Source organism: Copidosoma floridanum, unplaced genomic scaffold (genome assembly GCF_036245765.1).
Source record: "Copidosoma floridanum isolate Cflo_tuat_1 unplaced genomic scaffold, Cflo_Japanese_pri ptg000001l, whole genome shotgun sequence".
Lineage (NCBI taxonomy): Eukaryota > Metazoa > Arthropoda > Insecta > Hymenoptera > Encyrtidae > Copidosoma > Copidosoma floridanum.
In genome coordinates this window covers 715,092-742,047 of record NW_028321878.1, presented here as the reverse complement: position 1 = coordinate 742,047, position 26,956 = coordinate 715,092, and the positions used below count along the sequence as shown (strand labels likewise).

Here is a 26,956-nt window from a genome sequence, read left to right as displayed (position 1 = left end):
AGTTTGTTGGTATTTAAGTAGTGTCATATGGTTTATTTTATATAAACCAGCCGCAACTTTGACCAACGGATAGAAAAAAAGTTGTATGGTACCGCGTCCTTTGCGGCAAGATTAAAATTTACCTTCTACTTGAAAATTGGCCATGGATCCATTTTCTTAAAGGTCGAATTTCGATAAATTCTAATATTGCCGCAAATGTTATCTCAAATTATAGACATACTAAAAAAATCTCGCTTGCAGATCGTTAAACAATCCATGTGTATAACACGTTCCATGGACACTCCGTAAAATTTGTCTACACGGGCCCCCTGTCACGGGGTCCAATATTAGACATACACATGATCGTATATTCGCCAAAAAAGCGACAAATTCATCCTGGCGGTGACGGATGAATGATTCGGTTATTGGTCACATCGTCACCTAAAATCCTTACAAGTTTTTTTATCTTCAGAGCAAGTTCAAATACTTTTTTTTTTGTTGTACATGAAAAAAAAAAAAAAAAAAAAAAACAATATTTTCGATAAACTTATTAAATGCAACAAGTGGATTAAGAATTTTCGTGCATTGTTGCTTTGAATCAGAAGATTTAACTAAAACTGTGAGAATTCGATAACGTTGAAAAAAAAAAGTAATAAATAAATATCGTTTGCAAATGTACTCTCACTCTCCTGGAGCCGTACCATATAACTTTTTTTAGCTTCGCGGGCCTATGTTATAACATGGGCCTGCAAAGCAAAAAAAAGTTATATGGTACGGACCCTGGCTACTTCTTGTTCCCATTCGTATTTTTCTTTTTTTTTAAATTTTTCTAGTGATTATAATATTCAGCATGGACCGATGGGTGGATGGACTTAGTGGACTCGAGTGTGGGTGTACATATTGCCGACCCCTCCCACGAGTTGAGTGACACTGAAGTCACGTACTGAAGTGTGCATGATTCCAGTGTCACTCAACCCACGGAGGGGTCGCGAATTTCTGCCAGTCTAGTGTACTGTGGACACATGGACGTGGACCGTGGAGCCGGCTTAATGTTCATACGACTTTTGTGTGTATGCAGTAAGATGTACGTGTAACTTAGTGATCTTCTTCACGTCCATCGTCACCGGGTCACCGCCACTGGACACTGGACCCCACTTGTACTTAGTGCTTCAGTCCTTGCTGAGAGTGATAGTATGTATGAGTTCTCAATAATAACATACGCTGAAGACTTTGATATTTGTTAGGCATTCCATTGCCTATACCCATCATCAGCAAAAAATATCTACACTTGTACGTATAAGTACTTACTCGCGTCGGTAACACTGTTGGGTATCTCAGATTTAAAATTTAGGTATACTTAGCTTGTGACGCCACCGCTTGTATACTTACTTACTTCCCAGCAGCAGCCAAGTTTTTCTTGAGTATATAAGATTCGGTGGAGCAGCGTTTTTCTCCCATCCTCGTTAGATCACGATTCTTCGTTTCTTATAAATAATTGTAAGTTTTACCTTATACTTACTTCATGTACATGATTTATCTCTCTTAATAATTTTCACACCAAACTATTAACTCTCTGTTGTCACGCTTCTCGTTACACATTTGCTTGTGTTGATCTAAGTTACTACAACAACATTCTCATTTAATAGTTTTATATTATTCCACCTTTATCATATCAAATATCATTTTTTAATTGCTATTTAATGGGCCACTAACTTAACAATCTAGATATTCCATATCATCAATGGTAAACAACCTTTTAAAAAATTAATCTTATTACACTTGACTAATTATGTCTTTTGGTAGAAACTTCCCTTGCACCTTCAAATGATACATGTTGATGAAATTACTATTTTTGTAGATGACTCCAGATGGATATGCAAGGGTATATGTAGGTGGACTGACTGAAAGTATCAAAAAAGAAGATCTGCAATTGCAATTTGAAAAGTTTGGTAAGCTAAATAAAGTATGGGTTGCATTCAATCCACCTGGCTTTGCCTTCATAGAATACTTCAATATGGATGAGGCAGAATCGGCATGCAGCAATATGAATGGTACAGAGATCATGGGAACAAAGCTCAGAGTTGAAATCTCTCGAGGAAGAGGTCGTGGAGGAAGAGGTGGATTTAAGACTAGAGGACCTGGTAGAGGAGGATTTGGCTTTCGTGGTGGCTACAGAGCAAATAACGCTGCTGGTGGATATGAACAAGATAGTTATTATACAGGTAGAACCAACAGTAGCAGTGGATACTATAATCAACATCACAGTGCTCCAAGCTTTGGTTATGGTGCACCAAATTCATATAATCAAGATGGTTACAATGGAAATGATGGCTCCAGTTATTACAGTGGCAGAAATACACGAGATACAAGATACCGAAGTCGTTCCCCTGCTGGACGTGTGAGGTGAAAAAAATGACCTTGCTTTTTTATGTTTCGATTTTGATTGTCTTTCATAGCTTTTAGACTAGTATGAGGATAAACTTACTGCTTTTTATTTAAAGATTAATTTTATATTCTCAATTTCATCATATATTTTCATTCATGTTATACATTCTCAAATTTTACTTTTCCAAATTATATTCATATTTTAATAGTTTATTTTTTTGTCAGATTCATCTTCTCACATGTATTTAATTTCTTTTGCTTATCCATCAACTTATCCTATAGGTATATTTTTATTGTCAGTCTCATATATTTTCAAATTAGGTTGTACATTACTTCCCAAATTGAATTTTTCTCAGTTCTTTTTGGATACTTTTTTGTTGCCCAGAGCTAAGATTTTTAGTCCACCAGTCAACAGATTTCTCTCAACAAAATCTCTGGAAGAAAACAAAATTTTCATAAATTTGAGATGTTAAAACTTTTACAACACTGAAAAATTTTATGTTTAAATTTATTAAAATTTCAATGTATCTTAAAATATTTGGCTATGAAAGCACAAGTTTGTTTTCAAATTTTTGGTTTTTTTTTGGAATAGAAATCTAATAAATCTTAATTTTAAGTAACAATACAGTAATAGAAAGTGTGGAATCTGAAGAAAGTTCCAGTTAGAAAAAAAGAGACTTTTAGTGGTGATGGTGATACACCTACATATCTCTATAGATTTGTATACATGCATAAGTACGAGAATAGTGGATAAGTATAAAAACTACTGAAAAAATTGTATAAATAATTTTGTAAAAAAAGGAAATTTTTTATTTATTCTAAGGCTAGAACTGTCCAATAGTAGTTAAATACTTAAAATGTATTTATTATACAATACCATAACAAGAAATTTTTTTTACATGTTCACAGTCAACGTCATCTTCGTGAATGTACATAAACGAACTGCGCAACCTTTTCATGTCAATCTGCAAGCTAATGGCTGCACACTCAACAATAAATCAACACCAACAACAACATCATTTAAGTTAATTTGCGCAGCAATGTGTACATATAAAAATTAATTATTTATGATTGTGCTTTGATATAATTTTTTGTATTTTTAAAGTCTTATTCAGTATACAAGATTTTTTTAGACACATTTTTATACATAAATAAAGTAATTATGAAATTACAACAAAAATTTGTAAAGACTGATTTAATGAAGCAGCTAAAATAGAGTTACATATATCTATCTCATAACTCTGGGAAATTAAATTAGTCAAGCTGTTTGTAAGACATTTACTTTTTATCTAAGAGAATCATAGATAAGTTTGGATTAGGTTTTCCTGTATTTCTACGAATAATTATAAACTTTTGTTTCTTATTGCTCAGCTAATTGATGATATTCATAGCTTTGAAACTGTCAAATTTTAATATTTAATTCCAAATAAATAATGTTTTATTGAAAAAAAAAATGGTTTCCATTAGACATTCCTTAGTTCACTAGATCCATACTTTTTTATTTCTCTCAATTATTTTAAGTTACGAATTTTTGAGTTACAACATAACTTAAAAAAATAATACAATAATTAATGATTTTTATGGACGAAATAATAAACTTAAAATTCAATATTCAATAATTGAATACACATGAATGAAATGGAAATGTGCTTTTCAACATGATACATACTATAATACTATGTTAAAATTAAATTACCATCTACGAACACGTCTATAGTTAAAATAATAAACTCTCCCACACTAAAAAATCTTATAAACGATGCTACAACAAAACGCGCATTAAAATCCAATCATTCTGTTACCAGTTTTTTTTTTTTTTTTTTTTTTTCTATCTCAGATTTTCTTAAGTAAAATTTGTTCATTGAACACATTTTTCACTTGTCAGAATATACATTAATTCATTTTTAAAATAAAATATCCACTACAAGGTCACTATTATGTACGATTAGTTTTTACGTTGAAATCAAATATAAAGATCATAAGTACAAGGTAAAATAAATAAAAGCTTTTTTTTTTACATTTACGCGAAAAGACGTAATTTTGCAGATAAAAATCATTACTAAAACTTAGTCTCGCAGTTAATCCAATTCAAGTTTTATTAGTAAATTTTCGGCAAAAATGAAAACTCAACAATGATTGATTTTAAGAAAAAAATGTACATGTTACCGTCAGACGATGATTGATAGAAAATAGTTCATTTTGACTACTATTGTAATTACAGTAAAAATGTTTTGATTAAATAAATATCGAACGGAGTCGTCGTTATTGTAATAATTTGTATAAAATAAGATTTTCGTACTCGGTAAACACTAGTGTATAAGTGCGTGCATGCGTTCGAGGGGTCAACTTGCGGACTTGAGTGCAAGCGTGCAGTTCGTAAGGGTAGGTATGTATCTCCATATATCACCTTTATTTTATGTCTCCCTCAGTAAGTCCAGTAGTATAGTATACTGTATACGGCGTACATGGAAAAGTCTTCTAAAAAATCTCGAAGAATCAGATTTTACTTCGAAGTGGTATTTATATAGCTATCGCACTCGGTTGGGGTGTCGAATCACTTATATATCGATACTTGTTACCTCGATCGATACCTCTTAATTGTAATATAATCCGAGTCCTAGAACTCACTATCGTGAGTTTTTCCTAATTTATTCCAAGGTCATAATGATATTGTGTCCGGAAGCGAAAGCCTAACGAAAGTTGTTCATTCAATGCATCCAATTGAAAATTGAGCAAAAAAATTAATTATTATTGCGTTGAAAAAAAAAAAAAATGTATCTTTACTTTCTTAGTAAAAAGCATGTCAGTTTCATTATTTTTATACTCACTTTTTTTATGGATTATCGGGTGTACAAGCGCGGCCGCCATACTTAGGCGCGAGCACCGCAGTTCTTTGACTCCATGCAGGGCTGCCAGCGACGAGGCCGCCGCCGCCGCATGAGAGAGCAGGCGCGAGAGCACCAGCGGTAATACCGAGTCAGTCAACCCGGCGACGGCGTTCAAGTACGTCGTTACTCCGTTCTTAGCGTATCTATACATAATAAACTTATACTTATACCTGCGTGTTTACAATATTCCCTTGCGTAGTGCCTTTCCATTCTCTGACTGTGTCTCTCGTGTCGGTGTTTTTCAGTATTCAATATTAAATGCAAATAAACATTATTATTGAATGGTGCACGTTTAGTGAGAAGTACCCCACATAAACGTATAAGTATACGAACCCGAGTAGAGCGTAAGCCATGAACTAGTACTGGAGTAGTAGTGTCGATACACTTATATTATATACTTATTACGTTACGGCAGTGATTGGATGTTACGAGTGTCATTGAGTGATCAAAAGGCGGCAAAAAACCAGTTTTTGTACGTATCTATACAGGTAAAGCCAACGAGTGTGAATGCGAGAAGAGGCCATCAGGGAAGAGAGAGAAGATTATACAGAAAGGAATAAGTGCTGAACGGAGGAGAGAAAGGTACAATATTGGTATGTGAGCACCGTATGAACCTATACGAGGATGTGAACCCACCAACTGGGCCCAAGCGGCAGTGATTCGGAGCTCTTTTTTATGGTACAAATTTTCGTGGCACACATTGCTTGATTCGGCTCAGGTAAATCTATAAACTCATTCTCGTGTAGATGTAAGAGGAGAGGTGTGTCTGCATTGTCGCATACTTACCGTCGTGCAGTTAATTAATAACATACGCCGGTTGATGTAAAAAAAAAAAAAAACAAGTTTTTTCAGAGCTACTTACTACTTCTACGTAGGAAGTGGCTAGATCCTAATACCAAGTGAGATCAACAGTGAGATGAGCGTTGTTAAAAAAAAGAAGAGAAGATAAGTGTGTGTTTTATCAGATGTTAAAAAATTAACACGTTAATAATTGTGACGCAGCTGTCGCTGAAAAAGTACTCGTCGGTTCCTCTGCATCGGTGGACCAACATACCCCAAGGAAATTTAAGGACAACATAACGAATTCGGAGCAACCTCGGACGTCCCTGGCCTTATTTATAAGGAAAGATATATCAGGCTGTTGCTGCCGACACATATTAGGCACGACGAGGACACGTTCCCACGCCCGAGTATACCTATTGTATGTACCCTGTTGATGCACCTGACGTGAGAAACTTTCGTACTAAATGACGTACAAGTACTCATTGTACATCGCGATAAATAAAGACGTATAGGTATATAATATTGTCAAGTAGCCGATTATTGCCGTTTTGGATAAACCGACTGATCCGACGAAAGATTGGAAGTAAGAAAATCCTTAGAGAAAACAACGCGCCACTTGTGGAAGAAGCGCGAGAGACGAGTACACCCAATCACGGATCAGAGATAAGTCGATATACTGAATACATTATGACATCGTATATGTGAACAACACGCAAGAATCAAAAAAGCCATTATTTAGCTAGTGCTTGTGTAGGTGAGCGTAAATGTAAGAGTGTGTTTTTTTATACATGGTTGATGGTGCAATCGACTAATAAAAAGTGCGCGAACAGTGACCACATTGTATACGTACGACAATGCGTCTTTCGAAAACTTGGTCGAAGCATCAAGTATATTAGTGATAAATTATAATAAATTTGAAAAGAGTACTCAGGCAGGCGAAATGTCATCGTCCTTGATCCGAGAGGGATAAAATCGATCCTCGAGAGTGGAAGAAATCTTTTTCAAAGGGGGTAAAATAAAATCGCTGTAAAAGTAAGCCGACAAACGTCAGATAGAACAACATAAAAAAAATATATATCTATCACGATGGAAGAAGAGTTGCGTTGCCCGGCGTGCAAGAGCTTCTACAGCGAGCCGGTCCTGTTGCCGTGCTGGCACTCCCTGTGCCTGGGCTGCGCGGTCGGGATCCAGGACTCGGCCCCTGAATCCTCGAGCGCCGATTCGACTGGTTCCGCCGGCAGCACTGCCAGCAACGGCCCGGTCTCGGCGGCCTCGGACCAAGAGGCCGACAAATTGTCGATCCTCTCGGAGACGGACTCCGGGGTGGTCTGCAGCAGCGGCAACTCGACGGGCTCGTCCAGGCCCGGTAGCTACGTGGGCACCCCGGGCAACGGGGGCTGCTTCCCGCCGAGCGGGGGTACCCTGTGCCTGTCGTGCCCCGTGTGCCAAAAGACGGTGTTTTTCGACGATGGCGGTGCCCACAACTTGCCCAAGTACCGGGCCATGCAGAGAATCGTCGACAAGTACGTCGAGGCGAAGAACGTCAAGCTCATGTGCCAGATGTGCGAGAAGGAGCCAAAGGAGGCGACTGTCGCTTGCGACCAGTGCGAGGTGAGGGGGGCACAACTACTTTGTTTTTTATTGTCATGTTTACTTACCCCCACGATATTAATTTTGTTTACCCAACTGCTCTTTTTTTTTCGTCTTTCCCGAAATACGAGAATGAGATTGAGGGGCGATAGGGTCGAGTGGGAGCAAAGAGGGGAGATCTGTAGATTGAGTCTCTTTTAATGCTCGATGGTTGGTTGTTGCAGAAACGATCAACGATGATTTAACACTTTTAATTTGCTGGACAGTTTATTATTTATTTATTTATAATTATTATTTTTCGTATTTCGTTATTATCGTTTATTATTTGCCGGACAGTTAATTTATTACCGTCTTTGCTCAAAACGAGTGTGTTTGATCGTTGTACGATGTACACCTATACTTGTTTTGCGTTATGCGCGCAAATCGAGGAACAATGTAAATTTGATATTCTGTTATTTGAATTGTAGTTTTACAGTTTTGTCCAATTGTTGATAGTATTTTTTTATTTCCATTATAACTTTTTTGTTGCTCGTCACATTGACGAATGTGGGGGGGAGTAAAAAAAAAGATCGAGAAAAATACAAAGGCAAAAAAAAAAAATGGTGCGTCAAAAGAGCAACAACAATAAATTCAATGTAAAATTCAGTCGTGTGCAACGTAGGCAACCTCGACACTGGATGTCCATTCTGATTTGATATAATTGTTTGGTAAATAAGTAACGATTTTTTAATGTAGCAAAACTTTCCGTTGATTATTTTCCGACAACTTTCATGAAAAAATTTTTGCTTTTCTGTATAGTCTACCTAATCGTATAGTACTATATACTATAGTTTCTTTCATTTGCTTGCATTATACGCGCGTAAAGAAGTATAAGCGTAGGATTAATTATATTTCCACATACGAGGTTGCTGGTCTACAAAGACTCGAATTTCACTGGTGTCGTGTTACAGTTGAGTTTCCATGTAAAAGTAGTTATAAACTATAGGTACTACGACTTTCTTTTAAAAGACACTGGGCGAGTTGAAAAATGTATACTACACGAAAACTCAATATATTTAAAAAAAAAAAAAAAAAAAGATAAACAAATTGAAGAAAGAGAAAAACTGCGTTTCGTTGGGCTGTACGAGAGTAGAATGAAAATCCAGCAAAATACAAATAACATATTGTTATAATGTATAATATATATATATGTGTGTACCGCGTAATGGCCGTAGGTGCTCTACTGCGACAGCTGCCGCGAGTCCTGCCACCCGAAGCGTGGCCCCCTGGCAGCGCACAACCTCGGTCCGGCCCAGGCGAGCTGCTGGGCCAACGGCAGTCGCAGCAGCCGTGGCGGCTCCCTGGGCCACGACAACGGCAACCCCGGCTGCCCGGAGCACGCGGGCGAGAGCCTCAGCCTGTACTGCGCCCTGTGCAAGGTAGCCGCGTGCGGCCTCTGCCTACGCGACCGGCGATGCGCTACCGTGCACCCCCACGACGTCTTGCCCCTAGCTGCAGCTTGCAAGGCCCAAAAGGTGAGGTTTTTTCTCTCTTTCTATATTTTTCATTTTATAATATATACATACGTATGTTGATTGTGTTGAATTCATAATGCGCGACACGTATACGTATACGTATAGTGCATCCATAACTTACGGTGTCGCGAGAGCGCAGATGCTTCCAAATTTGAGGGAATCTATAATAGGTGTAGTAACACATTGCATTTTTACCTTTCTCCTCGGCTTGTCCTCTGTAAGAAAGAACAGAGGGAGGGAGAGCCATCAGCTGCTGGCAAAGTTTATGGTGGATCAGAACATACGGTCAGGGGGTGGACCCCGTGCAGCTGCTACGATGGGGGCCCTATACATATGTATGTATGTATGTTCGTTTGTGCAATATTTGGTACCTACATAACAACATATTTTAAGCGCGTATATTTATGTGATTGGAACCAATGTAGGTACACCTAAACCCAAGGGGCAAAAGCTGCATTGGTCACCAAAACACTTGTATATGCTGGGGTTCACTGTACAATAATAATAATATACGTATCTTGATGTTGCACACTTATAGTGAATTCGTCCCCAGGTTTTTATATGTATATATACCTATACACGTTCCCCATACATCATTATCTGTACCAGAAAATCAGTGGGTCTTTAATCCAGGCAATTCTGTTATGTTTTTAGTTGTATATATTACTCAATAGTTCAGTTTATCTTTTTTTTTTTTAGCTCCTCCCGTTATCCGCTGAATTGAATGTGGTTGTTATAATATACGTTAGGCATACATAAATAATAAATTAATGTAACTCTCTCTTTGTGAGATTTTTGTTTATTTTTACATTTTACACATCGTAATTTAATTCTGCGGATGTCGCCGTTGCGCGCAGCCAAGCTGTAAAATACGACGTATATGTACAGTCACAAAGCCACCAATACCCATACTTGAAAGGAGCTTTTAGAAAGGCTGTGTAGAAGCAGTGTGCCCTGAAAATGCACATTTGGCGCTACTTATGTGCGTGTACCGATAATGCACTACGTATAGACACACAAGTTATGGAGGTACATCGTCCAATGCGCCAGCTATTGCAGATATTATTTTTGCTTCAGAGAAATAATAAGCGGTACGCGCCCAACAAGCGCTATATAATATACCGCGTGCACTCTGATCAGAAAGATTGTTTTTCTTTTCTCTCTTTCTCATGCTCTACTTGGCGTCACGATTCGTCCATTGATTTACTTGTAATTTTCTGGGATGTAAATGCATAAGTATATAAAAAAATCTGCATACTTTTTCTCTCATTTAAAAACTCTCTCGATCAAATGCACACACATAGGTAGAAATAATACAACAAACCTCCAAGTGTGTTTATAACATACGCGCTTGTTCATAGGACAAGTATAGATGTATATATAGGTACACAAGAAGGTATGCGAAAGCCAGTCGAGCGCGATTTCAACAAAGATAAAAGCCGCGACTGCTCGGGCACACCTACGTAAAATTATTATCTGAATTCAATCGCGTTTAACCTATATACGTATATAATATAAAGACATAGAGACATTGGGTGTAAAAACACCTGGGGTAGCTCATTTTATTCCGCTATGAAAATGAAATTTCATAAGTATTTCGAAAGCTATGAAGCTCAAAAATGACCCAATTTGTCCCGTGTCCCATTCATTGGCAAATAGTAGCGCTCGCAGGGTTAGACGAGCAACGTTAAGCTTGAAAACGTGGCGAGGATGGCAGCTGAGTAAATATCAATCACATCGCGTAGCGAAGGTTAATTTATATCGCATCATCCGCGTGTCGAATGTATACAATAAAACGTAGCCTCGCGATTTTACGTCTCGGTGTGCGTGCACGCTGCTGCGGTTAAACGGGGTATTATGGCAAAAATTAGTTACGCGACAGCCCGGCTTGTGGAGCTGATAAGGTATACGTATAGGTTTAATTGCGGTCGAACGGCGATAAATGACACTTATAAGCAAATAGGCTGCTTTTGTGCGAAAAACGAGTTTTTCGCTTTTCGAGGCGAGCATGGCACCATCGCCATAGGGTTATTGTGTTTACGAGAGATTGGGAGGGTGGGCCACGTTATCTCCCGGTGCCGTAAACCAGGAGTGCGGAGCGCTCGCTGAGATTAGCTGTCGGGAGAGGCGGGAAGGGACCGCTCTTCCCTAGGAGTATTAGCCATCAGCCGGGCGTTATGCATTACCCTTAACCGCCCCCGAAATTACGCACGGCCAATCTCATTCGTACCTATATACGATACATATCTATATACAATTTCGCACAATCATTATTGTAGAACAAATACATTTCGCCTCTGCCGTGCTATACCCCCGCTCGCTGTGCCGGGATCCCCTTAAGCTGCTGGTTATTCGATGCAAACACACCACTCGAGGCTGTCAGGATATTAGTATACCCATCACAATACTAAGTTTTTAATTATGATGGTATTGTTTACTCTATACGTAAAAGTAGGATAATATATGATAGGTACTATTAAAAGTCAAGATGTTTCCTCCTCGTTACATTATGGATAGAAGAAAGGGACCGAAAATCGCAAATCAATTTTGGCAAAGGTGTACCTATGTTTACAAATAGTTGCAATTAGTTACACTTATAAATATGTGATGTTGTAGAGACCCTAAAAGTATTTGTATCATCATTAATTATTATTAACTGGTGAGCGACGTATACTCCATACTGGAACACAAATTGAAGAAAAACCAAAAGTACCTAATTTAGATGCGATGGACAAAGAGGGGTAAATAATTGTTCGAATAAAAAGGGTATGCTCTGCTCACACCAGACGCTCTTTTTAATTAGCTGAATTGTTTTTTTTTTCCATGCTCGCTAATTTTTCCGAGTTTTCTTGGAAATGGTAGCGCTGCGATTTGACCCGTTTATTTCACCTCGCGATCTGTAGAGCAGCTTTTAATTATGATGGCTGCTACGCGTGAGCGGTAGATTATTTTTTACACAAAAAAAGTCAGCTCTCGAAGTATAAGTCTTTTTTTGTTTTCTACCGAAACATGAAACAAACGTCAACCAAAGAGGCTTGCAGGCTCCTCGGCGTTTTTTTCCCACACGTATATGCACATGCACGCGGCGCAGGGACCGAAGTATAAGAAAGAAAGCCAAGTCCCAAAGTTTTTACCAACTCCGCGCCACCCGACACCCTCCCCTTTGTATTTATATACACGTACCTTGTACCACGCGCCGAGCCATAAATAAGAGCCCGTCTTCTCCTCCTCCCACCCACCGTTGCCCGGAAAGGAAACGCAAATAGGAGGAAGAAAAAAAAAAACCCTCGAGAGAGGGGGCTCGGCTCCCCAGCATCGCGCGGAAAATGCTCCGCCACCCCTTCTTGTCGTCATCGCCGACGACGCATAATCAAACCCCCATTTTCCACTCGTTCCGACTTTCGAGTGGAAATTTCGCGGCATCTCCCCCTCGCCTACATTCAAGTATATTATGTATTATGTAAGTACATAAAACGATATTATACGGGGGGGGGGCGAGAGAAATATGTTGGTGCATATTATTATTACCAACTATATATATCTTTCTGGTTTCACTCTTGCGTTGATTTTTTTTTTTTTTTTTTTTTTATGTAACTCCTTGGTACTCGTTTCGGGCTCTCGCGGCTCCATCAAGCCCATCCATCGATCCCTAACGCTCGTCCTTTGGCCTTCCCGCGGAGCTCTCACTTTGCTCCATTTCTTTCGCACGGTTACTTTTGCCCCGTCTCCTCTGTTGCTCGGAGAGAGGTCAAGTTTGGAGGGGCCTCGAAAGGGAAAGGATGCAAGGGCAGGGTCTCCCCTTTTTCATTCCTTGCGCTTATTTTCTTTCCTCGCTTAACCATAACTCAGGATAATGATTAACAATCATGTACAAGTATAGGTAAAGCCGAGTATAAAATGTTTTTTTTTTCTATACATTTCAATTTAAATGAGTTCAAATTCCATCTCCTATTGTATTCACTCGGTTCGCAGTAAGTTTTACACAATGCCGAGATTGCGAAACGGATAAAGATAAATGATGTATAGTTACGAGTTGCGGTCCTGAGACTAAAAATCGTTTGCTCTCGATTCGTTTCGTCAGTCCCGCGAAACATTCCACAATCTATTGATACTGATACAACAAACTATACAGTGTACACATTAATGTCAAGTCCGAGGCACACACTCGAATCAGCACGCGAGAAAGGAAATCGAGAGACTGTGAACAATCAGAGCAAATATAGTCGTTGGCGGCTGATCTAAATCATCAAACTGCGAGCGCGCAAATGATTATCATGTGGTTATGCTGCTTTGACTCGTAGAGATGACGGATCATCCGCCCTCTTTCTCGCACCCGTGCATTCAAATGGATTGCAGATTAGGCTGCGTTTAGATGGAGTCTGGGAGTCTGCCAGACTGGCACTGAAGCCTATAAGAGTGAGAGAGAGAGAGGTTCATCACGTGACCACATCTAACCCCTCTCTCTCTTTCTCACTCTAATGGGCTTCAGTGCCAGTCTGCATGGCAGACTCCCAGACTCCATCTAAACGCAGCCTTACGCACTTTGAAATTGCACTAACGTGCGAGAAATTGACAAAGAGGGACATAAGCCGCGGCTAGAAAATTTACGGCTACGTATAGGTAGTTATACCGGCGTGCACGAGTTTGATCCGAAGAGAATATGGCGAAACCGTATATAACTTACGTGTGCATGGCCATCATCGAGCAGCAGCAGCTTGATTGCCGGACGGTAGGTAACAACATCCGCAGCTGTGGATACGGTATTTTACGTATTAATTTTGATTTACGGATTCGGCCCGCGCCACCTCACCTGTATACCTATATACCAGCTCGTCGTGGTTTGCTCCTTCCCCTCCGTGCACACAATCCAGAGCAGCTTGCTCTGCAATATTCGATGGCCCGGCAGGTAATTAGCACAAAATCGCCATCTCTCCTCCCCCGCTTCCCTTCTCCGCCCTCTGTTGTTATTATCACGCGTGCGCGCATGTGGTGTGAGTGTATCAACTCATTGGCTTTGGACAAGTGTGTGCGATTCACGTGTACATATGTATAGACCCGATTTTGCGAGCGTCGTATGTCTATATGTATATGTGGACCGGTGTTTCGACGACGGCCTTGCGGTAATCTGATCCTGCGTTCATTTCCATTATCCTTCCTTCCTTCCTTTCCCTGGCTCCCACACCTCGATTCTTCCTGCAGCTGTGCTGTATACTTACATGACGTATTTTGTCCACATCCTTTACGTGCGTGATGTATGCATGTATAACCACGTATAACCATGTAGCGTTAGCGCGGGCCGAGAATTAATTTTAAAATAAAGTTTGAAGAGAATTCGATCCAAATCAGGGCGAATGAGCTATACGTATAGGGGGTGGCAAAGGGTATATATAATAATACAACGAGTCAAGAGCACAAATGTCTACAAGTTTCGCAATTAGTTAGCGAGGTAACCACCGAGGGAAGAAAAACAAAAAACGCAAGCGCGAAATCAAGTCGCGATCGCTGATTACATTGATTCCTTACCGATTTATGCACGCAAAGTCTAATTTATATATTGCTTCTATAAATATTCCCTTACCCCATCATATGGATATATACATGTTGATGAAAGCACAGCATTGCGTAAACATTTATCAGCAGTTGACATTTTTCATTTCTAGCGTTCGAATACGTGGAAGTATAACTGTTTTTTTTTACAATTATTGAACACGCGCCGTCGAAAAAGAGAGACCAAACTGCAGTGAGATACATATATATATAGGTATTGCGCAATAATTGTACATGTTGAACCAACTTGAGCGCGTGATTAATTTTTACGAGAGAACTTAATTAACTGGCAGCATAATATTACATTGCGTCGAGTAAGCATCCCATATGCATGTATACAAAGAGGAGGCCTATTGTCATTGTTATCTTTATAGCACAATAGACATTATCGACCAATTGTACAGCTGTGGGTCCGCGTGATGGGCATTTATTTTGTCTTTTTATGCTCACTCGATAAAATATCCCTCTCTATACCTCATTTCGATGCTCGTGTGATATATGTTTATCCCAGCACACGGCATATCACGCGTCACCAATGATGAGCACCCACTACCGCGAAAATACATTTTTCACGAATACTTGTTGTTCCAACATTAGTCTCCATCGATGCTACATATCGTGATATAATCATAAATTTCTCGAGCATAATTTTACATCATGAATAATATCCGATTGTCACGCGCACCGGGGGTGACGATTTTTGATAATTTTTCTCACGACTCTGGATATAAATTGCCGGTATACGAGGTATAGGTGTCTCAAAGGAGAAACGGCCCTGAATTAATCGTCATCCGTCTCGTTGAACAATAGCCCCCCAGAGAAAAATCGCCTCTCGACTTATCTTACCCGTGCAGCTCGACAACTGAAACACCCCCGCTCGTGATGCTTAATACCTTGTCGATGGTAACAATGGATCCGTCATCATCATAGCTTATTAGCCCTCCCTTTATGTATACGCGATCACGGTGTCGAGGGTGTATCCTATATTGAGAGGGGCTCGTTTGCCAGTGCACACAGTGTGCCGATAAGATGCTATATAATTGACTTTAAATATACGTATAAGAGCGCGCTCGAGCACGTTGTCGTTCCGACTCTTGATCCCCCATCTTAAGGAGGTTCGGGAGGAAAATAAGAAAATCCAGGCAACACAATGCAAAGAGTCGTTGCAACTGATGACTTTGTTATTCTTCAGGTATCGGAGAAATAACATATATGGTACCCTGAAAATCACAACATATTCCAGAAGGCGGTTTTTTTAAATAATGTCCTAATCCGTTAAAGCTTGTGGATCGTTCGCTGCAACAAGCAAACCATCCTACTGCTCTTGTGCCGTCTAATTTCGAGGAGCCAGTTAAAACTCCCCTCTTTGCCTTCCATATAATAATATAACGTCTCCTCCTCGTTATAATCCATTCAAAGTTGTACACGTATATATATACCTACCCCACACCCTTTCGGCTTGAATACGTATAGAGCAGCTTATGTTACACGTGATGGAGGTGCAGCTATACGTATATACATATATTATCTCGATTTGCCGATTTAGTGCACAAGTTTAGTAAGAGGCATCGCGTGAGAACTGCTTTGGCACGAGGTACTAGTACACGTAAAGTATATGCTAGATGAGCAGTACCTAACAGTAGTCTAGTCGCGTCAACGGTCATCACACAACTCTACGTACGTGACGTTGCTATAAAAGTTTTTGATTCGCGCACGTAGACGATATATACGTAATAATGTATACAACGTATATATCATGTGTACCTTTACGCATACGTATAGGTGCTTTGCAAGGGGGATCCAGTGTGAAAAAAGCGGAAGAAAGTTTAAAGAAAAATTTTTAAAAAACCCTCTCCCGAAAGTGTCGACATGGTAATTTGCACCAATCGTAGGTGCAATATAGCAAAAAAAAAAAACCTAATAATTAACTCAATCCCAGTCTACGTATAAACATACGATGCAAAAATTAAACGGCTTGGCGTCATCAGATCAGCCAATGGGACATTATACCGCCACCCCTATTATGTACGCACTCTTATCCGTCTTCGGCATCGGCTTTGTTGGTCTTTCGTATACATATTTTGTCTCTTTCAATCTAGTGGTATAATATACGTATATATTGTTACCTAGTATTTTCAACATCACATTCCTATACATCAAAGCGAAAAAAGCTGAAGCGACTTTTATTTCGATTCCGGATAAAATTTAAAGTAAGATTTTGCAGTACCTATTTGTATAGTTGGTGCAGGGATCGCAGCGAGTGATGGCTGTTACGTGAAGTGGTTTTTATTATACGAGAGATGTTGAAAAATGTCCCGTTAGTAAATATGGAAGCTGTATGCTATATAGCTACACATCAGAGGGGAAAAGAGCTCGAGCTGTGTTTTATTTTCTCAAGGGGGTGGCGGGAGAGAGAGAGACAAAAGGGGGAGGTCGGTACCTACATGTTTTAGTGCCGTACAAGGCGGTTGGAGTTATTTTTCAATAACCCTCGCAGCGTTTCATCAGCGTCACTTGTCTGCATCCATCAATCAGATATATTAGGCTCGTGCAGCTGATCGTAACAATCTTGTGATCAATGATCAACTATACACACGCTTCCTCCGACTAACCTGTACCTCTTGGTTTCAAATTAATGGTTGTATTAAATTTTATGTTTTTGCTCGACACCACATGTAATTGTTTATTTCATTGCTTTTTTAATCAGTATATTTATATACGCTCGGCTTTGTGTGCCGCGACTCTGTCACTATTGCGCAAACGTGCTTTATATATTGTATACAACACATACGCACGAGCTGAACAACACGCGCGCCCGATACCGGGAGAAAAGAAATAAAAAATGTCTCACGCGTGCCTATCGCGCAAATATACCTGATGGAGCTGCTCCGCTGTGCCCGATGTAACAATAAGTTTTTAGTGTATTTACAAAGCCTTTGTTTCGCAGCTCGAACCGACAAGCTAAAAAATGCCTCGCACTTCCAGCTGCGCTTTTTTCTTCTTGGGTGACAAAATCTAATTTCTACTTTTTTCGCTCGCTCCACCCTGTACGTGTTAAAATCCACTATAGGGACGGACGAGAAAACATGATTGGCCAGTCCGGAAGGGCTGGATTTACTTCCATTTTCCGCCCAAAAGAGCACAAGTATCAGCAATAATAAGCATAGGCGAACGGGGAAACGAAAAGAAAGGAAAAATTCTCAACAGCGCTAAAACCAACGGGCCGCGCGAAAACCTATATACAATATATTTTTGTTTCGCGGTACGCATACGTACGTGAAACGGAGCCTCTCCCCCCTCCCCCTCGGCCTCGTTATTCGCCCTCGCAGCAGTGCTTCTCGACCGAAATCCTTTCTCTCTCTCTCCTGTAAGTATATAACGCACATTACAGACTCGGCATACGTATACTTATGCGTATACGTATATATACATATATGGACTGCTGCTGATAATGCTGCCGAAATCTTACGCGTCGGCGAGCAGGGAATGGAAGCCCCGTGCCGACCCTTTTAAAAAACTCACGCCTCGCTGAGCCTCGCTTTGCTTTTGCCTCCTGCGGAGCTCGCCCCCACCCCCTTTCCCAAGAGGTAAGCATGCGAAGGATAAAGAAGGAGAGAGGGGCGGGGGGGGGAGCCCGTGGCTCTCGGTTTTGCAAATGCGTGTACTTATACATTTATATACGTGTGTAACGTGTGTGGGCGCGCAATTGCGAAGCGACGGACGAGTAAGTACGTAAAAGGCCAACAACGGATGAGCAATTTTTGCCTCCCATTGTGTACACCATTACATGGATCGTTCGTCGTCTCTCTTACAACTTGGAAGTAAGAAATTTTGCACGTGTCGTTTGACTCTCGCGTTTTCAGTGTAATATAATGGGTATACTCTCTCTCTCATAATACCATGTAAAGCCAAAAAACCAAAAAATTAGGGGAGGGTGCCACCCACCAACCACTTTGGAAGACTCCGTAATTTCAAAACTTCAAGGGCACCAATCAAGATCTGAAACAGTTATTATCTAATGCAAAATCATCTTGAAATTCAGTTATTCAATTTTTATTCATAATTAAAAAATCATTATCTATCAATTATCTATTATACACACAATAAATATCCCACTGCTTGATCGGGTGAGTGCTACAGGTAGGTAGGATATGTTATATTAGATTGTAGATTCCGGTCGCCGGGACTTTTCGCGGCCGACGGAGCACCGAACACCGAGTGGTTATTCGATATTACGTACATCATAATATCTCCGTCGCTGTAATACATACCCATTTGTATATGTATACCTATGGCGGGGGCACTGTGGGCTATGAGCCGAGAAAGAGGTATATAAAATGGCAGCGCTCGCGTATGAGTCGGTGGGTATATGTATATAGGTATGTTACACGCGTTTGATAATGTGCCTCCATCGCGTTGCAGAATTGATTGGCTGGTGTTGTATGGTTGCACTGCACGTTACAGGTAAAGGTATGTACATGTGCATGCGTATATATTATAAGGTACACGAACGAGGCAACCGAAGAGGAAAAGGTGAGCAGGCGAGTGAGAGAGCGGAGGCATCCCTTCGGCATGAGTATAAAAAAAAACGAAGAGGAGAAAGAAGAATCGAGTGGACGAAGTGAAACGGGGGAGAGAGAGAAAACCGGCCAAGACTCTTATTGCAGTATGATGCCGATCTTGCCTCTTCTCCTTCTACTGCTGCCATAGCATCGGCTGAAAGACGCGAGTCAGTGCTGATGCTGCACTTGCCTTTCGACCCTTTTCCCTTCTCTGGCTGCACAAGTATAAACACAAATGTACTTATATATTATGTTGTGAGATATGCACAATAACTGGGCTGGAATGGTAAACTGGCATCATTTGGTGCTCCATCGTCCAGGAATCTTTTTATTTTTTATTTTTTTTATTTTTTTTTTTTTATTTGTACTACTCTTTTTAATATGGCGATCTGTACTTTTTTTATTTAATTGTATAGTCTTGTGATGTATCCCACTTTGATACGAAATTCACTGATAATTCATAAAATCCGTTGGAATTTTGTGAATCCCCACGGCCATGGCTATTATACGTAAATGTAAATGACAATTCGTTCCTTGCCGAGTAGATCTGATCTGTATAGTAATTCACATTGCAACGAGTCAACGCTCGTATTTTTACTTAATAATTAATTTATACATATAAACGTATTTAGTATAAAAAAGCTCATGGTGTACAACATGATAATATATGTGGTGACCATCCGTGCTTCATACAACTCTATGAGACTATAAAGAATAAGATATGAAAGAGAGTAAGACTCCACGACGAGCGCCATACCTATATGTACGAGTGAGTTATACATATGTGGTAACAACAACGTCTACTTTTAGAGGTCCGGAAAAAAAAAAAAAAGTCGATGCGGGTGAAACGTACCGTTATACTTTTTGAAGCTATTTATCAATGACAGAGAAAAATCAACAAAAGTCCCTGAATCACCGCGCGCCCTCAAAACTATATTTATAATATTACTTATACTCTCTTGCTGTAAGTCAGGGAGTCCCGCATAAAATATATATATATGCATCCCCCGCGACTCATCCTTTCTCCTGCAGCCCTTTGTTTCTTTCTCGTACCTTGTATACCGTGCACCTACACACACACACATATTTACATCATACGTGTGCGTGTATTTTAAGTACCACGTATGTACACCAGTGCCCGTGTGATGCACGTTTGTATACGTATACACACACACACAACCATCAGAAAAAGGTAAGCCGGGACGAGGCGCGAGATGCCGAGGGGTAAGAGCGACGGCTCTTCAGCCTGTATAGCAAAAGAGTGAATAATATAGGCCCGTCCTCGGCGGCTTCCCTCTTTTTCTTTTCTCCCTCTCGTGCGCACTCTCTGTTCGGCGAGTCATGTACTTACTTCCATATATTATATTGTATATATAGCGTACGCACGAGATGCGAGGCAACAGGAACTCTGCTCGCAGTCCATACCGGTGGTGGCTCTCTCTCTGCTCTCTGTATAATATGCGTGTGTTTTTTCGCCGACGCGCGCCTTGGGTTTTCTACACCGCGAGAGTCGCGTCGTCGCGGGACTGCAAGGAAATTATTCCCTCGTTGGCTGGAATATGAAACTCTGGCTCTTTTTTTTTTCTTTTTTTTTTTTTTTTTTCTTCTGTTGAGGGATAGAGTTTCTTTTTCTCTTTCTAACTCTTTCTCCAAGAGCTAGTGTGCTGGTTTGGTATAGGACCCCCAAATGTGACTGCTCCCTTTTGTCACCAATTTCATGCTTAATTGCTCGGTTTATCGCGATACACGCAACTCTTTTTTCACCAACGCAAGTTGCCATGCATTTTATACCCTCCGTGTGCCACATCTCGTCTCTCTATGTATGTATATTATAAGAACGACGAACGGTGTGTTCCGCTATTCCTCCATGCACATTGTTTACCCTGAATTTCGGAAAATGAGCTCTCCGGAGATTGATCTGCCGAGTAGAGCCGGATGTCGAGGGCATGCGTATACAAGGCGACGGCGAATGGGACTTGAAAATTTAAATGCGCCTCGGGGATGGGCGAAGGTGTTTCTTGTGCAAAACTCTTCCGGGAGCCTTTGAGGGCCGACGGAATTCCCTTGCGAAAAATTAAGAGGAAGTGCCTTTGACGTTTCGACGCATGTTGAGCGGATATTTGTGCGCTTTTGACATTTATTTATTTGCAGCTTTTGGAAAATCTACTTTACGAGGGGAAAAAAAAAGATAATTGTATTTACTCTTCGAGCGAAACTTTGCACTGATGCGGCACTCGATTTTCGTCTACCATCGCGAATGGCAAATAAAAGCTATTCTACGTCCCAAGCGTATAAGTATACATGTAGTATGGAGATAGCACCCTCCTCCTCCTCCTCTCTCACCTCGAATGGGGCGTGTTGGGCACCTCATCACTTTACATTCACGAGTTTGGCCATGTACTTACGGTTCTCCGTAAGATAATTGCTATTTCATCGAGAGGTCGTCGCTCCTCCGATGACCAAGTAGTGCCGTTTATCGTCAAATTTCCATTAATTTTTACCCACACCTGACGTGGACGTCGCTGGATATCGCATCACGAGAGACACGAGACACGTAGAGGTATGAGTTATCACACGCGTATAATATACATACCTTCTTGTTCGTCCTCGCGACAAGATACAGCTTATATATATTTTTTTTTCTCTCTCTTCGCGAAAGAATATATCGAAGAGGAGGACGTGGCACGTACTTGTAATATATAATGTGGCTCAGGTGTACATGATATATAGTTATAGAATGAGAGAGAGAGAAGCGACTCGGAGAATCCGGAAAAGCTTGAAGAACTCTGTATAATAGGCGAGGTATTCGCGCCGTGTGCCTATATAGTATATACTTATACGTGGTATATCGTGTATATACGTGGGCATACATCCACATGGGTCACATAGGTATATACATACTGTCGCGGTTTTTTCATCTCGGCTTCCCCTCAGCGCGTCAGCTTTTAAAGTGATGAGAATAAGCATCACATACAACGAGAGTATAGGCTTTTCTTCCAGCCATATCCCACTCACTCTCTCGGCTTCTTCGGTATTTTCTTCTTTTTATTTTATTTTGCCTCTCTTATAAATAATATCTGCTTATCAACATCTTTTTCCTTTTCTTTGCAGACTCGTCATTTTATTGTATAACGTATATACTTACACACGTCCAAGTTATACATCTGTCTCGTTGTAAAACAATCGATCGCCGTATTTTACAGTTGAAAAGAAAATAGGACGACTAAAAGAGAGCAACTCACGAAATAAGATCTCGACTTTATTTGGCCGGAAGCATCACGAGCCAGAGAGAAGGAGCGCCGAATCCTCTGCCATTAAAGGTACACATATTATATAATTTCCAAATCTCGAGGAAATGATAATTGGGCTGGCTCTATATTACACCGCATAACGTCTTTGCCGATTGACGCTCTCGCTGCAAAACCTCGAATCCCTCTGATGATACACTGCATGTATAAAACAGTTTCCTCCTCCTATAGGAGAGCGAGCTTTTACTTTCTCTCTCGTGAATATCATGAAATTACCTTATATTATATACATGTACTTGCAGCAGCAGCTCCGCGTGTAGTTCTCCTCCTCGAATGGTCTCACGGTAAAAGGGCCGACTGATGGGTCTTAATATTGCTAATTAGCAGCAGACAGGGGCGCTGCGCGAAAAACATTTTTCCCCGGCGTGTGCCGATGGGAATTTTAGCGGCTCTCTAATTTAAATTTTCTCCGTCTCTCCTCTGATGAGAAGGTGCGTGCTGTCTGATGCTCATCGGCGATCCATATATACAGATATTGGAATGCGCTGCGCTGCGGAGCTTCAAAGCCGAGAGCTAGAATCTCCTCCTCTTCTTCTTCTTTTGGACTCGAAGGCTGCTGCCTCGTTACGATTGTTACCCGCTGCACGAGCGAAAAAAAGGAGGAGGAGGAGGAGGCCTTTTGACGAGATGACGTCGCTTTGCATCTTCTCCTTCTCGCCGTCTTTGCCGCGGTTGTACGCGAAACCGCGAGAAAAGGAAACGGGAAGAGGCATAGTTATTTCCACTCCACCTTGTCTACTCTGGAGTCTTTCAACTTTGGAGACGCCCGTATATTATACTTACGCACGAGTACGCGTAACACAAGTAGCCGTAGGTATATAATATACGAAGGTGACTCTCTGGTGTTAATGTTTTACCGCTATATATTATATATATTTTATACCGTCATCATTTTTTTTTTTAATCATTTTTTTTAAAGGGGAGGGGTGAAAGAGCGAAATGGGGGTGGGGGGGGGAGTTGGACTATATGGTATCCATCCCCTGACACACGATTGCGGATATACGTATATATGCGTATTGGGCAATCGTAGAGATATAAATTACTCTGGTCGAGCGGGCGTTGGTTGGGGCCACGGTCATTAATGGAAAATAAACGGCAGTTTATCAGCTATCAAACTGGCCCGTTGCTCGCATGCATACCTATATTATATCCTGCAACAGCTATCGCGGATGTACATATATATATATATGTATATATGTATGCTTGCGTGCAAGAGACTGTCCCACGACGCGACTGCGGGGCTCGCTATATACGTGCATGTGCACCGGTGGGCTGCACACACAATCTCCTCCTCCATATAACTGCATGCACGCGCGTCTGGTGACCCGCAGAAAGAGTAAGAGAATTTATAGGTACCTCTCTCTATTTCTCAATATGCCCTCGGCAATCTCGGCATCATACACATACATATATGTGTAAGTGTGCATTGGCCAAAAGAGAGAGAGAGAGAGAGAGAGAGAGTCTGCGACGGGAAGAGACACGAGAAAATCGACGCGTGTGAACATTTTCTCCCAGGACTCCCTGAGACAGTGAGTCCACGATATAGTCGTCCCTACCTCCGAGATAGCGCACTCGAATCGCTATAGTACAAGAGTATCGGGTCGGCGTTGCTGTAATGTGGGAAAGCCCAGATTTTTTGGCAGAGAAAACTTAGCGTCTCTGACTTTTTGCTATTTAATACTCAACAGCAGTTACATAGAGTCAAGGTGAATTTTTTTTTTCTTTCCATGCATCTGCTGAAATTCCACACTTATACCTGCACCTACCCATCGTCGAGCCCATCGTTACCTTCTTTGTGAGTAAGTTCGTGTAAAAAACTTACCAAACCACGTTACTATTGCTTTGAAGCGATCCGGCCAGAGGGGCTCCAGATACTTATGTGAGACGTCTTGCTTCCCGCGACCGACTTTACAACGACCGCAGAGCCAATGTTACACCTTATACATTATAATATATTGTCTATTTACTCGCTGAAAATCTCCATTAAAACTGCTGCCGCTACTTTTGTTGAACATAGTAAAAACGTATAATGTTGCATGAGGTCTCGAACTTTATTTTTCCGGTGCCATAGAGCATCGTTTGCATTTACAAGTTAAATTATAACGTCCGACTGCGCGCACGACTTCAAGGCCTCCAGTGTTTTTTTTTTTTTTTTTTTTTTTACCGATAGGTAACTCACACAGACCTGTTAAACTTTTTCTCAAACTGTACTTAGTATTGATCTCTCAGAGAAGACGCTCAACGCACACTTCGCCATTGGTCTAGCGATCGGGTGTTTATATCGCGTGCAGCTGGGAGCCTGTAAAAATCCGGGGGATTTCTCTTTCCGTTAACTCTCCCATCCAATTAATGAGCCGGGTGATGACCCGAGAGAAACTCGAGGGGATATCTAATTAGCCGGGGAAGGGGGATGGGGTTAAGGAAAAAAGGCCACTCGCGAAATCAACGACTCAAAAGTGTGTGCAGGCGCACCTTATATTATATACGTCTGATCTTAGCAGCTCCGGATCTCGGATGATTTTTCTACCCAGACGAGCGCCCGCCAATTATTCAATTAATGTCGTCGGGCTCCCGTTTAATTAAGGTCCTCCGGAGCCCGGTTAATCGAATCAGAGGCCGGGCTCCTTCTGTTCCCCTCCCCTCCGCGCGATCTATAATCGATCGGCCACTCGCTCGGGTCTGGCCATCGCGATGGTTTTGCCGAGGAAATCAATCCAAGGCGCAACAATTGTTTCACAGTGGGCAGGACCATACAGTGCACAAAGGGAAAATAGATATGGACGACCGACCCTCATGAACTTTGGCAGTACTCCAATGGCACGACCAATTTTCTATTAAATCGGCCAGCATAATATACACGTGCTGTATACATGACATGAAAGTAGGACCGAATGATCCAACTAATAGACTGCACAATGTATGTTGTTGATAACAATAAACACGCACGAAATGATCCGAGGTAATACTGTGTGCGCGTAGAAAGGCTTCGCAGCGCCGATCGATCAATCAAGCCATAAACGAGCCAACCATCAGCGAGGGACTGCATATTAATAGTGCACAGCAGCACGAGAGAGCCTGGAAGAATGGGTATAATCCTGTGATGTAAAGCTGACGCTGACACAATCACGTCACTCTCGTTGCTTCTGTCATGTGCGCTCCTTCCCAATCGTGCCTTTCGTCCGTACATGTGCATTTGCAAAGAATCAAAAATGAACAAAAGTTGGTACTTTTGCCGAGCGAAAGACACGACTCTTTGCCGTCAATCAGTTTCAGCTCTGACGTTACGTGATTACGAGGCCACCGACCTCATCACGAAGCCTAAAAAAAAATGATTTTCGGAGGACACCTACATTCTGTAGTCGATACTTGAATAGACTTGAAAACAGAATGATCAACAATTTTTTCTTTCCCAAAGACAGGTGTGTGTACTATAATTATATACGCGTGACGAACGTCAATGCGATATGTATCACGTGTCATTGAGACTTAACGCGACGAGGACGGGTATACTGGTTTTAGCGCTTAGTGTCGACTTTAACGATCATCTTGTGCTTCATCTCGTGTAGGAAATCGGAGGTATCGTAGCGTATCGCTCGGTATCGAAGAAATAAACTTATTCAAAATATTGCACAGTGTTAAAATATACATGTAATAAAAAAAGTTGTTTTAATTTTTTTCTAAGTTTTATCCTAACGCACAATACAAACGATAACGTGCAACTCCAAGCTATATTGTAGGACAGTAGATATAATTATACAAGTCTGACCAAATCTGCGAAGGTATGCCTACAAGTATAGATGAAAGCTAAAAAAGAATTTCCACTTAAGTAAAAAAAAAAAAAGTTGCTAAGTACAGTATCTTGATAATTTCTCACGATTTTTCCTTCGAGGACATCCTTGCAAATGTTCTCCCAGTTGGTTAAAAAAAAAAAAAAAAATGTTCATCCTACTCGTCAAAGTGAAATTTCCCTCTTTCATGTAAAAATATATACATACACACAAAGCCACATGAGCATCCTTGTGCTCCTTACGAGTGCTGGATGTACCGTATACACCTTAACGTCCTAGAGACGAGATGTTATCGAAACTCCCCTTCCTCCCCTTCACATCTCCATATAATCGAGCTATAGCTGCCGATCGCTGCCACTGATGCTGTATACTCGAATCACTCCAAGAGGATGTACCTATATGCACAAGTATCACGTGCAGCTTGCGCTCGTACAAAGAAGAAGCAGCAGCCGCCGACAAGTGTCCTTATTACTTACATATATATATACACATATTATATATGTGTGCTCCCTCGTACTATATGCTCTGGCAGAGTCCACGTGCAGTAGCTCCACGCAGCTTGCAGGCTCTCGCTTTTCCTCGCTCGCCCGTTCAATTCCCACGCTGTACCT

At 41.0% G+C, this 26,956-nt stretch overlaps 2 protein-coding genes across 4 annotated transcripts in view; both read left to right on the top strand.

The window, feature by feature from the left end:
- The first annotated feature begins 911 nt into the window (after positions 1-911).
- Positions 912-3,762, top strand: Rsf1 (Repressor splicing factor 1). 2 transcript variants are annotated; one of them, XM_014361002.2, is made up of 3 exons: positions 912-1,170; positions 1,838-2,382; positions 3,274-3,762. In XM_014361002.2, the coding sequence occupies exons 2-3, from the start codon at positions 1,838-1,840 to the stop codon at positions 3,299-3,301; spliced, it is 573 nt and encodes a 190-aa protein (XP_014216488.2). In that variant the 5' UTR covers positions 912-1,170; the 3' UTR covers positions 3,302-3,762. The 2 variants fall into 2 exon arrangements, with proteins under 2 accessions (XP_014216488.2, XP_014216487.2); XM_014361001.2 differs by lacking the exon at positions 912-1,170 and adding an exon at positions 1,308-1,476.
- Positions 3,763-6,084: 2,322 nt separating this feature from the next.
- Positions 6,085-26,956, top strand: part of Trim9 (E3 ubiquitin-protein ligase Trim9) — a 129,987-nt gene continuing 109,115 nt past the window's right edge. For both annotated transcript variants that reach the window (XM_089593068.1, XM_089593023.1), the window contains exons 1-2: positions 6,085-7,646; positions 8,840-9,139. In XM_089593068.1, coding sequence (XP_089449194.1) covers positions 7,122-7,646; positions 8,840-9,139 — 825 coding nt within the window. In that variant the 5' untranslated portion in view covers positions 6,085-7,121. The remainder of the gene's footprint in view (positions 7,647-8,839; positions 9,140-26,956) is intronic.

Excerpts from the sequence above, each read along its gene's own strand:
- Rsf1 (XM_014361002.2), top strand. The coding sequence starts at position 1,838 with ATGACTCCAGATGGATATGCAAGGGTATATGTAGGTGGACTGACTGAA. Across the intron at positions 2,383-3,273 it reads TCCCCTGCTGGACGTGTGAG|TCAACGTCATCTTCGTGAAT; the intron begins GTGAAAAAAATG and ends ACATGTTCACAG.